Genomic DNA, 13,798 nt, shown 5'->3' with positions numbered 1-13,798 from the left:
TTCCTGGGGAAACGCCAGTCAAGAGGAGGCAGTACCTGCCCTGAGGAGATGGCTCAGTCAATAAAGTACTTGTTTCGTGAGCATGAATAGCTGAGCTTGGGCCCAGAAGCCATGGAAAGATGCTGGGCATAATGGTACACAGCTGAGCCCCCAGCACTGGAGACACAGCCAGGAGAACCCCTGGGGCTCCTTGATCAACCGGTCTAGCCTAATCAGTGAGCTACTCCAGGCCAATGAAAAATCCTGTCTCAAAAGAGTGAACAGTGTTCCTGAGTATGATGCTCAAGGCTGTCCTTTGACTTCCCCGTGCTCTCCAGCACAGAGAGGGGTGGGGGTAGGAGGAGGGGGATGAAAAGGGAGAGGGAGGGAGGGAGGGAGGGAGGGAGGGAGGGAGGGAGGAAGGGAGAGAGGGAAAGAGGGAGGAAGGGAGGGAGGCAGGAAGGGAGGGAGGGAGAGAGAGAGAGAGAGAGAGAGAGAGAGAGAGAGGAATAGAAGCAGACATGTGCAGTCTCCAGAAGAGCATTTTCTAGGGAGTCCACGCAGACTCCAAACTCTGGGGATCCTCTCTGGAAGCTTGTCTTCCCGTCCCCCAAGGTGACTGAGGGCCCAACTGACACACAGCAGGAAAGCCAGCAAATCTTCCTCAACCCCTGTTCTCACCCTGCCACGGCTCCTTCAGGAAGACTGCATGGCTGAGAGTGAGGGCCTACCATTGGCACCACAGTCCTCCCTGGGAACTCGACAGCTGGCACCTGACCTCAACTGCCAGCCTCACAGCACACCAGGATGAAGATGCCCTGAGCACTGGTGGTCAGTGTGTGTCCTAAGAAAGAACTGGACACTGTCCAGGGTTCCAGCCACCACAGATCAGCAGCAGAGCTGGACCCTGGACCCCTCGGAGAGCTTCTGCATTTCCCATCCTTGTCTGCAACAGCAATGAAGCCCTACTCATTGTTAGGCTGGAGGCGTCCTCTCCACAGCCTGAGTGTTCTCTTGGCAGCCCCAACACCACACCCTTGCCTTTGCCTCTACTCCTCAGATGGCCTCCTCTAGGAAGCTCTAGAGTGGAAAGACAGGTGGACAACACATGCTTAGTCTCCTTCACCTCAGCTTGAAATAGCCCTTGGTGAACTTGGTGAAAGCTCCTACCAGACAACCATAGCCCTAGCCCTCCCCGGCTCATTTGTCACAGCTCTGCCCACACAGTACATGGCAGACAAAGCCCAACCCCATATTAGTGCAGAGCTCCGGTGCCAATGAGAACGAGAGAAAACAGTCTTTGAAGAAATGCAGTGTTTATTAGTGTGTGTGTGTGTGTGTGTGTGTGTGTGTGTGTGTGTGTGTGTAAAACACAATCTGGTGTAGCTGTATAATCAGACAGCCTTGGCCAACCCAATACGATTGTTGGCCCTGTCGAAAACACTGTAGAACTCCCGGATAAAAACGTCCCCCAGGATCCACATCTGGGAACCAAACTTGAAGCCACTGGTACAGGAGCCCGGTTCCTGGAAAAGGCAACACTGAGATGAAAAGCGGTCTTCTACCCCATCACTCAACTACTCTCGGTTGCCCATTTCATCCTTGAAATCACCTTCCCGGATAAGCAAGGAGAATGGGATTCATCATACTCAACAGATAAAGAAAGCAGGGGTTGAAGAGATGGCTCAGCAGTTAGCAGCACCTGCTTCTTGCAGAGGTCCAGAGTTCCCAGCATCTACATTAGGTGGCTCAAAACTGCCTCTAAGTCCAGCTCCAGGGGATCTTATGCCCTCTTCTGGCCTCTACAGGCAACTGCATTCACAAACACATACCCACCCCACCTCTCCACCCACACACCACACATTAAAAATAACTAAAAATAGAAATAATGGACTGGAGAGAGGGCTCAGGTGTTTAAAAAAAAAACACTAGCCGGGCGGTGGTGGCGCATGCCTTTAATCCCAGCACTCGGGAGGCAGAGGCAGGCGGATCTCTGTGAGTTCGAGACCAGCCTGGTCTACAAGAGCTAGTTCCAGGACAGGCTCCAAAACCACAGAGAAACCCTGTCTCGAAAAAAAAAAAAAGAAAGAAAAAAAAAACCACTTGTGTTTTTCCAGAGGACCAAGCTTCAGTTTCCAGCACCCACATGGTGGCTCATAACCATCAGTAACTCCAGTTCCAAGGGATCTGATCTCCTATCCTGATCCCTATGAACACTAGCTTCTCACATACTGCACATACAAACATGCAGGCAAAATACTCCGACACATAAAAGAAAAAAATAAATTTTTGTTTTATTTTTTGAAGCAGTGTTTCTTTATATAGTTCTGACTGTCCTGGAGCTGGCCTCAAACTCACAGAGCTCCTCTTGCCTCTGCCTCCCAAGTGCTGGGATTAAAAGCAAAAAAAAAATCTTTAAAAAATGAAATGTACTTAATCTGAGGTTATTCGGTGAGGTCCTGACCCCATGTACTGCACCCCACATCTAACCCCTTACCATCACAATGAAAATTCATTGCCCTTAATCATCACCAGTTTGGGGTACTCAGGACCAGGCCACGTTGAGGCCAACAATGCCCACGACAGCCAAAATGATTTATGGAAACTCTGGATAGAATTCTGTGCTGCCAGGGCTTGGAAGTTTGAACAGTGGATGGGGGTCTCTGTGCTTGGTTTGGGTCCAATCTATATCCCTCCTCCAAGCCCTTGGTGTCCTTTCTGTTTCCTATTGATGTGGGAGTGATTTCTTATTAATAAAGAAACTGCCTAGACCCATTTGATAGGCCAACCCTTAGGTAGGCGGAGTAAACAGAACGGAATGCTGGGAGAAAGAAGCTGAGTCAGGGAGTCGCCATGGTTCTCCCACTCCAGACAGACGCAGGTTAAGATCATTCCTGGTAAGCCAGCTCGTGGGCTACACAGATTAATAGAAATGGGTTAGATCAATATGTAAAAGCTAGCCAATAAGAAACTGAAACTAATGGGTCAGGCAGTGTTTAAAAGAATACAGTTTCCATGTAATTATTTCGGGTAAAGCTAGCTGGGTGGCGGGACACAGCCCGCCGCTCCGTATTTCAACATCCTATTTCTTTCAGCAAGAAGCTATAGAGGCCACACAAATAGTCTCAATGATGAATATTATGGCTCTTGCATGCTTTGCCTGGTCCATGTCATTTGTCCTCACTGACTCCACTGACTTGCCAAAGTCCCAAGGGAAGGGATACTAGGTGGACCCAGAGCATGGCTCTCCTGAAGCTCATACCTGGTTGATATAGGCTGAGGGTGGCAGTGGAAACTTCCTGCCATGGATCTCAAAGACAATTGTGGGCATCATCCCCAAACTCCAGCAGTTGACTTTAAACTGAGAGAAGGACGAAAGACGGCATTTATCAAGAGAGGCACTGCTGGCACAGAGCTCCTTCCTCCACACTGTGTGGCTCTCCTCAGAGGGAAACAGGGACACCCTCCAGATGAATCTGGCTCTTAAAACATGGCCCCACAAGGAGGGATCAGCTTTCAGCAACACAGGGACAGAGCCCAGCATGGGACAAAAAGAGGCTTGCCTGCATATCTTCCTTCTAGGTCAACCAGAGTGCACAAGGACCTCAGGGAAAAGGGGAGGGGTTGGTTGCTGGCAGGGGTGAGCAGAGTGGATCAAGAGAGTACCACAAAGATCACAAAGGCATAGCCTCTCAGCAGATCAACCACTGGCACTCCCATCGCAAGCACAGACCAAAGCTGGAAGGGGCCGTTGCCCACTTTTGAAAACCGGGCTCAACCAACAATCCTCTTCATCATTTCTTGGGCAGAAAGGGGCTCTTGATTCAGGTGGGCCAGGCAGGGGTTCTCTAGAGGTAAGGAAAGGGCCTGGCCTTACCAGGCCATAGTGGCCCTGCACAGCCCCAATGGCCTGTTGGATATTGAGGATGTCTCCACCAGGGCCCGCCAGCAGGGCAGTGCCTGTGTCCAGAAAGGCAGGGCAGCCACCTTGACAAGCCACCACTTCGTCATTGATGGTGATCCTGGAAGATTAAGCATAACGGCTACACAGTATCAACCTGTATCCCGCCCTCTCCCCCTGGGTCCTTCCCACCCCCGCCAGGATCCTCGGGGAAGGAAGGAGGTCCAGGTCTCTCTCTCTCTCTCTCTCTCTCTCTCTCTCTCTCTCTCTCTCTCTCTCTTTGCTTCTTCTTGGAACCCCCAAAACTTTCCAAATTCAGAGAAAATTCCCCTCAATTGGTGGCTAAATTGAAAACAGTTGCAAGGGTCCAAATAACAAGGAAAAAATCCATTTGCCTGCCCCTCCCGGAGTGGAATGAGGATTAACTAGTTGCCTGTGGATCCGGTTTCAAGTTTTCTCTGCCATTTACTTGATATATGTCTCAGATGAGTGTCCCCAACATTTGTATACTTGAGCTCCTCATTAACCAAATGGGTACATGAGCAACCCCTTAATCAACTTAAGGATGGCTAAAGGTTCAGACCAAAGGTCTATAACCTACACTCTGAAGACAATACTGGCACCCACCTCCTACAGGCTCAGTGGGAACCAATGAGACAGCCACTGTAGACCTACAGGCTCAACACGGTGCCCCCCAGGCAGTAGGCAGTCAGTGTGACCAGTGCAGGGTTGGATACGCAACACAACCACTTGCAAAGGATGCTGGCCTCACAGGTGGCTATCAGAACCAATCAATAATCTCAGAGCTGCTGGGTGCAGTTCTTCTCGGACCTGTGCTCTTACTCCTGAGCCCCCTTATCCACACATCAAGAGTCAGCCTCCTGCAGGAGCCCATGCAAAGTTCTGCTCACCCACCTGTCTACTGTGAACTGCCAATATCCCTGCACGGTCACAGGCACCCAGTGCAGCGAGCCTACGAAGTAGGACTGATCAATGGCTCCCAGCGTGAGCATGCTCCCCTGGTCATTCCTGGAACCAAGAAAGGCAACAGACACCCCATTGATGAGGAGTACTCGAGGAAGATGGATGGAAACCCAATCCCTCCCTCCCATCTACCCCAACAGCTGCAGTTCCCTGCTTCTGTGATCCACAGCCCTGATTCAGCACTGCCACGGGAGGGGACCAACAGGTTCTGACCTGCATCCCTGGTCTTTCCAGCACCCCCATGAGCCTCCATCCAAGGCACAGAGAAAAGGAATCTTCAACAAGGCCCTAGACTTTGGACTGAAACCGTCTCCCAGAGTCAGATCCCTTCTGCTCCCTCTGGGGTACTGCTGCATGCTCAATGGGGCAAACTCACACCCATCTACCCACCCTGCTCCACCTCCTAGAACTCGAACCCTTCCTACCTCTAGAACATAGTACCTGCTGCTTTAAACCTGCTGGCTTTCTGGCCCTCACCTGGGTAACTCCCACTCAGGTTGGGTGAAGCCTGCCTGCCTTGTCCTGTGTGCATGTTCACACACATACACGTGGGCATACAGACCCATGTCAGAATGGACATACGTATTTTAAGGTACCCATAAGCCCCTATTCACAATTACTTGATTATAGCGCAAAAAATTACTGTGTACAGACTATTCCCCTTGCTAAAATCTATCTTCCAGCTTGTCTTGTTTTGCTGATGTGTATGTGTATGTCCTGACCTGACCTATGCATACAGAAGGCTGGTAAAAATGCATGGAGTTGATGAATAAATGAATGAATGAATGAATATCTAAATGCATGCATGAATGAAAGATACCACCTATTTTTTGCCTAGGGTCCCCTCTCCTCAACTGTCAACTCTTCTCCTGGGGTGGTCTCTTTCTCCTTGTACAGCCACCTACCCCACTGAGCTGAGCTAGGTCATCATAAGCACAGGAAGGTAAAGTAGAAAGCCCTGTAGCAGGCACCCAGGGCTCCAGGCCTGGCTTGGACTAGTTCCTGAATAAGCGTCCCTCTTTCTCTCTCCCTGCTGGAAGAAGCTAAGACTCTATAGGAACTCAAAGACGATGACACACGATTGCCGAGATCCTGTGTCTTTGTGCTCATCTAGAAATGTGAATGGACCTTGCTTTCATTGCTGTTATTTGCAGGACTGGAGATTGAACCTGAGCCCAGCACACGAAAGTCATCTTTGTCCCAGTATATAAATGACTTCAGTGGGGGCTTTGGACAGATAGTAGAGGTCCTAGAAACCAGAATGGAGACAGTTTGGATGCTGGTGGCTACCTTGACAGGTATGCCAACAAGGGGCAGACATTCACCTCAACCATCGTGTGTGTGTGTGTGTGTGTGTGTGTGTGTGTGTGTGTGTGTGTGTATCCATTCCTTACCAGGTAGACAGTCAGACCCTCGCTAAGCACAGCTCCTACCTGTTCATGTAGACAGAGAACAGGTCTTCCGCGACCAGGTGCCTATTCATCATGTTGTCAAATATGGGCACTGAATACTTGGAGGCAAGAGAAGGGTAGGACAGCCCCAGGATGCCATCGAATGGAGAGAAGACGAAGATGTCACCTGGCTCCTGGGTGCTCAGGCCCACAGTCTGGCGGGTAACTGTAATGTCAGAGACCTGCAGAGAAGAAGAAGGAGAAGGAGAAGGAGAAGGAGAAGGAGAAGGAGAAGAAGAAGAAGAAGAAGAAGAAGAAGAAGAAGAAGAAGAAGAAGAAACAGCATGATGACTTCCATCGGGGAGCTTCTGCAGCCAGAGACAGGAGAGTTCAGGGATGGAGCGGCCAGCCTGGGACCACAGGTCAGGGTCAGCATCCAGTCCTCGCTGGCCTTCCTTCCCTTTTATGGATAATTTGGGGTTGTTTTCAACTTAAGAGGTTGCAGTGGGCTGGACCCTCTACACTTTCTGCTTCGTTTTGAATGACTGGTCTGAGGAGGAGAGGAAGGGGAAGAGGAGACAGTGTTTAGTGCAGACATGGGTTTCATGTTGGGGACAAGCCCAAAGGAAGTGGGATGGTGGTTGTCTCGATGCTGCCTGCAGAAGCAGATGCACCTGCGCCTTCGTGGCCCTCTCAGACACTATCTGTGAAGGCATCGCCACTCACAGGTGCTGTGTGGTTCCCCCTTCTGTCGCCCGCTGACTGAGCTTGAACAAGTTCCTCTTAGGCCTCAGTCCCTTATCCGATAAATGGAATAACAATGCCTGACTCTCAAGTTGGTGCCAAAGCTAAATAACTGAGCACCCACTGAGTCCCCGAGTGTCTGTGCATTGAAGAGTTATTGGTGCCATGATAAAGAAGGTGGGTCTTGATTTGCCCATTTCCCCAGAGGGCAGATGTGTCCACCAGTCTGCTCCGGGCCACACAAAGGGCTGAAACAGGTCTCCTGCCTCTGCTCTGTCCCATAAAATTAATTGACTTCCAGTCTGAGCAGTCAATTTGGCTTTTAAAATATGAATCGAGCCTATCACACAGACTACAACTGCCTCACGCTTCTCAGTAAAGGCCAGATGGAGTTATCCCTCCAGCCCCAGCTCTCATAACTTATCCTGTGCCCCTTAGCTCACTTCGCACCCCCCCATGTTGGTCTCTGTCCCCTTCCTCAGCTGCTCCAGCTCCTCCCCCATCCCAGGATTCTTGCCCTCCATCTTCTGCAGTGCTGACCACAGGTCACCTCAGGCCTGGCTTCTGGAAGGATATCACTTGGGTTGCAGCCTGCAACCGGCCATCATGCCCACCAAACCTCGGTCCTCTGGTTCCCAAGCCCTCTCTTCCACATGCTCCAGTTTTTTTTTCTTCTTGCGCCTGCTCAGTTGTGTTCAGAACCATCAGCCTTGCCTTTTGTGTGCAGGCCACGCTCTCACAAGGCCACCAGAGTGCCTGTTGCTAGAAAGCATGAGACGAGCAAGTCCACTCTCCTCCTGCCCACCACTGTCTTCCTAGAGCGAGTCCACTCTCCTCCTGCCCACCACTGTCTTCCTAGAGCGAGTCCACTCTCCTCCTGCCCACCACTGTCTTCCTAGAGAGAGTCCACTCTCCTCCTGCCCACCACTGTCTTCCTAGAGAGAGTCCACTCTCCTCCTGCCCACCACTGTCTTCCTAGAGAGAGTCCACTCTCCTCCTGCCCACCACTGTCTTCCTAGAGAGAGTCCACTCTCCTCCTGCCCTCCACTGTCTTCCTAGAGAGAGTCCACTCTCCTCCTGCCCACCACTGTCTTCCTAGAGAGAGTCCACTCTCCTCCTGCCCACCACTGTCTTCCTAGAGAGAGTCCACTCTCCTCCTGCCCACCACTGTCTTCCTAGAGAGAGTCCACTCTCCTCCTGCCCACCACTGTCTTCCTAGAGAGAGTCCACTCTCCTCCTGCCCACCACTGTCTTCCTAGAGAGAGTCCACTCTCCTCCTGCCCACCACTGTCTTCCTAGAGAGAGTCCACTCTCCTCCTGCCCACCACTGTCTTCCCTAGAGAGAGTCCACTCTCCTCCTGCCCGCCACTGTCTTCCTAGAGAGAGTTCACTCTCCTCCTGCCCACCACTGTCTTCCCTAGAGCAAGCATTCGTGGTGTGGATAAATGAACGGTGACCAGGTGCTAAGGAATAGCTCGGTTTTCTTTGCTTCAGCCTATAAACTACTATTAAGGGTCTCCGATGTGCCAGGTATAAGGCTTTGATGATGTAGCAATGGACAAAAAAAATGCCCCTGCCCTGAGGAACATTTTATCCAACAGAAGAGAACAACAATGAATTTTTAAAAGCAGTGATATGGCACAGGGGACAATGAGCCCTCAGAAGGAAAACAAATCATGGTGAGGTCATAGGCAGTGTGTGATTTTATAGGATGGTGAGAGACCTTGATGAGAAAGTGACATTCTGACGTGAAGCCAAGGCCTGGGATGGAACAGGCCATAGGGAAGGGAGCTAGAGGAGGCATGACCATAGACAGAGGATTCACGGAGTAAACTGAGTGACACAGGCCAAATTTGGCCAGAATGGGGAAATGAACACCAGGAACTGGGGGAGGCACTCAGGTGGAGCTCTGAGAACAGAAACAATAAGCAATGGAGGAAGGAAGGGAACATTATACAAAAGGCTATCAGTGGGACCTCCACACCCATTCAGCCATCCAGTGGACAGGACCCAAGGGATCCTCAGTCCCACCAAATGCACAACCCACTGGAACCAGGGTATCTCAGGGGAAAGATAGCTGCAGGGAAAGGTGGGGCGAGCTCAGGCTGTTGCCACCTCACTTACTGTGACAGTGTCGTAGCCCAGGAAACCCTGCATTCTCCCAGTGCCATACTGGACAAACAGGGGCTTGCTCAGGTTCTGGAAGGTGAAGGACTTGGACGGGTCAAAGCGGTGATGTTTTTCTGCAACAAAGACCCAGATTAGTGGATCCATGGTGTCAGCTTGCCCTCAACATTCCCAAACAGAGTGGAAACCCTCACCAGACCTTGTAAGAACAGAGCTATGGATCAGCCATTCTTTCTGTGGAAACCAAGCAATCTGGTCTTTCAGCATCACGGTCCCATAGTTTAGTCAAGAAAGCCCAGCCCACCCACCACCTCCACATGTACAATTTCAAACACAAAAGAGAAGAAAACTAGGTGTGGGGTTCCTATGCCCATTTTCTCTGTTATCTGAGTAACTTTAGCCACGGTCTTCTCTAGACCTCCATTTCCTCATCTGGGAGACCGGAAAAGAAGAGGCAGGGTTGGGAGGTCACTCACGGCAGACTCTGCTGTTACAGTAGACAGAGGGCACCCAGAGCTCCGAGGAGCCCGTGTCAAACACCACCGTGAACTCCTGGGGCGGTGTCCCGATGTAGATCGTTCCGAAGTACTCACTCTAAGGACAGATGGCTCTTGGTTAGAGGTGCAGTCAGGGGCTGGGGGGGGCTAGGGAGGTGATGCCAGACACAGACTCTCGTGGGTCCTGTGTTTTCTACTCAGAGACCTGGGAAGGGGGTCATCAAGTGGGAGAAAAGGAAAGACTGTGCCCACTCCACAGGGAGGGCTCTTCTTCAGTCTCTCTGCAGTCCCACCCCAAGCCTGACAGCATTGCTGGCTTCAACTCAGAAGCGCACTACAGACCGGCAGTAAAGTCCTGCCTGGGAAAGAGAGCAGATCATCCTGCCAAGAAGCCAGCCACAGAGGTGGGCAACTGCTGAGGGCAGAGTCCCAGGAGCCCAGCCAAGCTCCTACCCCCCTGCCTCCTGCCAGCACCCTGGAGGCTGGGGAAGAACTGTGACCTAGATATAGAAGTAAAAGCACAGGCATAAAAGCATGGGCTGTTTGCTGTCAAGAGTGACAGGGGAGGGGACTCCAGAAAGGGACAGTGCTCAACGGTCTTCTCCCCTGGGTGGGGAGAGGAGAAAAATGCAATCCATGCCTCACTCAGTAGCTGTGGTGACATCTTGCCCTGCTGTCACCAGATTTGATGACCACACACTAGAATGTGGTTCCCCCTAGTCCAAGGAAGCAGTTCATTGGAACTTAGACCCGTCCCAGCAAGGCTTTTGGAGCCCTGAAGAACTGAAGAACAAAGTCATTTGTTGGATCTGCTGGCCCATGGCAGAGCTACTGATGGCAGGCAGGGAGGTGGCCTCCACGACTTACAGGCTCCACAATTCCTGACAGAGGGGATGCTCTGGCAAGGCAGGAACCTAGAAACATGAGAATCCATTCCTGAGAGGGCCTGCAGAAACACTCACATCCAGGTAGTTGGTCAGAGGCTCACTGGCCACGATGCCGGTGCCAAAGCCCTTCTCACTGAACTCTGACTGGTGCCTCCTCAGGAAGTCCTCCAGCAGCCCACACTCCTTCAGGGTGTTCCTCAGAGACTTCCCTTTGTGCAGAGGGATCCTGAGGAGTGGGGGGTGAACTCAGAGTAAGGGAGACTGGGCTGCACAAACCATCCCCACCTTGTTGTTCCCAGTCCAGCCTCTGGCCAATATTCCACAGGCAATGGATATTTCCAATTATTAAAATCATAACTCAAAGTAAAATCATAGATTCTATGTTGATTTAGAGGTCACTGTCTAGCTTCATTAAACACACTGCCCTGGCCCCTCTCTCTCCTTTTCTTTTCCAGTATGGTAGAGACTCGCTGTATTGGCTGAATGACACATTAAGTCATAAGTCTTGTTATTAACTGTTTGAAAGACACTGGGAACACCATCACTTACCCGGTCACCAAATGCTTTATGTCACCTTACTGTGTGCCAAGGCACAGAGGACACATATTGGAAAGGACACAGAAGGAGCTCTCTATGTCTCCTACACCGTGGCACCTATGTGGCATTGATGCCACCCTTTGCCAACCCCTTTTCTTTTCTCTCTGGTAGTGTTTTCTCTAAAGTGACTGGAAGCCCTTTAGCAAGAGCAGGACCTCAAATGGGACCTCTTTGCCCAATTAAAGTTTGGGGTCATGCATGCAAGTCAACTGGAAAAAAGTTGTGGGGGAGAAGAAAAGAAGAAGAGAGAAAAATGCAGAAGAAACCATTCTGGACCCGGTTCTGCCATATTCCTTGGCAACCTGAAAACTGCCAAGTCCCTGAGCCAGGAGACTCCCCAAGTTCCCTGTAATTCACTGCAGGGGGGCTGTCAAAGCTCTCTGATCTTCACATTGGAGGGTCTGAGTGCCTTTATCTTCAGTTTCTTCTTATACAATAGGGCTAATTCTGCCTTTCCAGCACTTTTTTATTCTGTATTTGACCATATGACCATTTTTCTCCCCTGTAGATTGAAGTAGAACTATGTGCGTCCCACAGTCCCTAAAACTTGTAACGACCTTGTCCTCCTAGAGCTGGTTGAGAAGACAACTTGAGATTACTGAAGCGTAGTGGCTTCAGGACCCTTTTCTTCCAGAGAGTTACAGAGAGAATGCAGTGTCTACCTCATGCAGAGCCAGAAGGCCATCCCTGCCTGGAATCCACCCCAGGGTCCTCAGTTCCAGCTCTGTCTCTCGTATAGCAGCCAGCAACATCAGCCAGCAAAACTTGGACCTGGGAAAACTTCATCATCAGTACACTCCCCCTCCCAGAGAGCCCTCACTGGACCAAGACACTCAACCTCTTCTCAGGGATCCAACCCATCTTCTGTGAGACCAGGCCTTGACAGAACACACATGAGCACCTGGGTTGGGGGTGGGAGCAGCAAGGGTGCAAGCCCAGCCAGGCTGGTTGCATGGTGTCGGGCAGCTCAGGGTCTCTCCCTGAACAGTGGTCTCATCTACAAAATGCAAGTCCCCCAATCTATGGCAGTATAGGTGATGTCCTAGTTACTTTTGGAGAAGAACCTACAGACCTCTCTATAGGAGCGCGTACACCAAGAAATCTATTTTAATGGATGCATATATAGCTCCTACCATATGTCCAGAACAATTTGAAGCATTTTTACAAATATTAACTCATGCAGTCTCATAACAGCCCTAAAAGATTGGCACTACGGTGACCCTAATGTCATGGCAGCTGAAGAAGCGAAGGCACAGACTGTCCAATGGGTGAGAAGACTGAGGGCCAAGTGCCAGGCAGTTTGGGTCTAGAAACCATGCCTTCCTAACCTCAGGCTTTCTGTCCTCAGAATCACATGCAACGTGCAAAGACAGAAGTGACAGCAGGCCCTGTAAAATCTCCCCAAGGGAACCAAGGGATGGAAGAGCAGCCATCCACCTGCCCGTGGAGGGTCTATGAGATGCCCTCCCCCGCCCCCCAGCATCCGACATTCACCTGGTGAGCGCATGGCTCTGAGAGATGGCAAGGACAGCCAGGAGCAACACAAAGCACCTCATTCTGGAGAGCAGGCCACCGCCGATCTAGCCAGTGCCCATCCTTGCAGTCTTTATAGAATGGGGCTCCTTCTGGCTGGATGCCCAGATTTCAGAGGCACCCCCATCTTCAGGCTCCTCCACAAACATAGTGAGATAGCACCCAGACTACCCAAGACCCACATTGATAAGAGCTGCAAACTCTACCACTATAAAGACTTCAAAGTTGAAGGGTACACAGACTGGGAAAAGTCAACACAGGCCCCTCTACACCAAATTCCCCTCTAGACAGGATTTCTGAGCTAACACAGGTGGGGCTGCTACCAGGAACCTGTTTCATGTTCTGCCTTCTTCTCTGTGAGCAGCCAAGCCACACGCCTCCCTCCTTCACCCCATCCCTAGACAGACTTCACTGGATGTCCGAGATGCTCCGATGTCCATCTCACCCAGACCAGTTTTCCAGAAGGGGCTTGGTCTAGTCTCAAGGTGGCATCTGAGACCAAGAATGCTTGTATAATCTGCCACCTCTGTGGATGAAGCTCAATGTTAGAGTCCAGAACAACCATACTCACGTTCCGGCAGAGAGCAACGTCTAAAAGAGATGGCTCGTTCATCCCTGGAGACACAGTGTTCATATGAAAGGGATGCTGAGAAAGCAAGGGACAAATGCCTGGTCACTGGAACTGCTGGAATAACTGGGGAGCGCAGATGGGAAGGCAGATGCAGGCCCCACACAAAGAGACAGGCCCCAAGGGCCAGCCTACTCTGACTCCCCAGCACCATAACCACTCAGCTGTTGGTTGTTTGACCGTGGGAATCAAATCGCATCCTCCTTGCACAGCTCAGGCCTTCCGGAGTGAGCTAGCCCAGCAGCTGCGCTGGTTTTAAGATGCAGTCCATGCACAGACCGGGGTTTTAGCCAATGGCAGCTGCCTCAGCTCTTGGCAAAGCAGCATCGATTTTCTTGTTACTTGCTAAATTGATTTCTCCAGCAGTTGGGTTGACTGACATGCTGAGGTAAGGCTTCTATGAAGGCAGAAAGCACAGAAGTACCACGTGGGAGTCCCAGCTCGAGGGCTCATTGAGCAGCTTGGTAATTGCAACTGAACCCTGCTGCTAACCCCAGAATCCGCCCTGTGCTGCTTGCCATACCTGGAAA

General features: G+C 51.1%; 1 protein-coding gene across 1 annotated transcript; it reads right to left on the bottom strand.

The window, feature by feature from the left end:
• Positions 1–1,373: 1,373 nt before the first annotated feature.
• LOC121453489 (chymosin-like) lies at positions 1,374–12,663 on the bottom strand. Its single transcript, XM_041660307.1, has 9 exons — positions 12,602–12,663; positions 10,586–10,736; positions 9,603–9,720; positions 9,124–9,242; positions 6,298–6,497; positions 4,796–4,909; positions 3,857–4,001; positions 3,242–3,340; positions 1,374–1,505 (listed from the first exon to the last, which is right to left on the bottom strand). The coding sequence occupies exons 1-9, from the start codon at positions 12,661–12,663 to the stop codon at positions 1,374–1,376; spliced, it is 1,140 nt and encodes a 379-aa protein (XP_041516241.1).
• Positions 12,664–13,798: the final 1,135 nt, after the last annotated feature.

Source organism: Microtus oregoni, unplaced genomic scaffold (genome assembly GCF_018167655.1).
Source record: "Microtus oregoni isolate MIOR12 unplaced genomic scaffold, Mior012 000000F_ref0000247, whole genome shotgun sequence".
In the NCBI taxonomy this organism is placed as follows: Eukaryota; Metazoa; Chordata; class Mammalia; order Rodentia; family Cricetidae; genus Microtus; species Microtus oregoni.
This window is presented reverse-complemented; position numbering and strand designations above follow the sequence as displayed.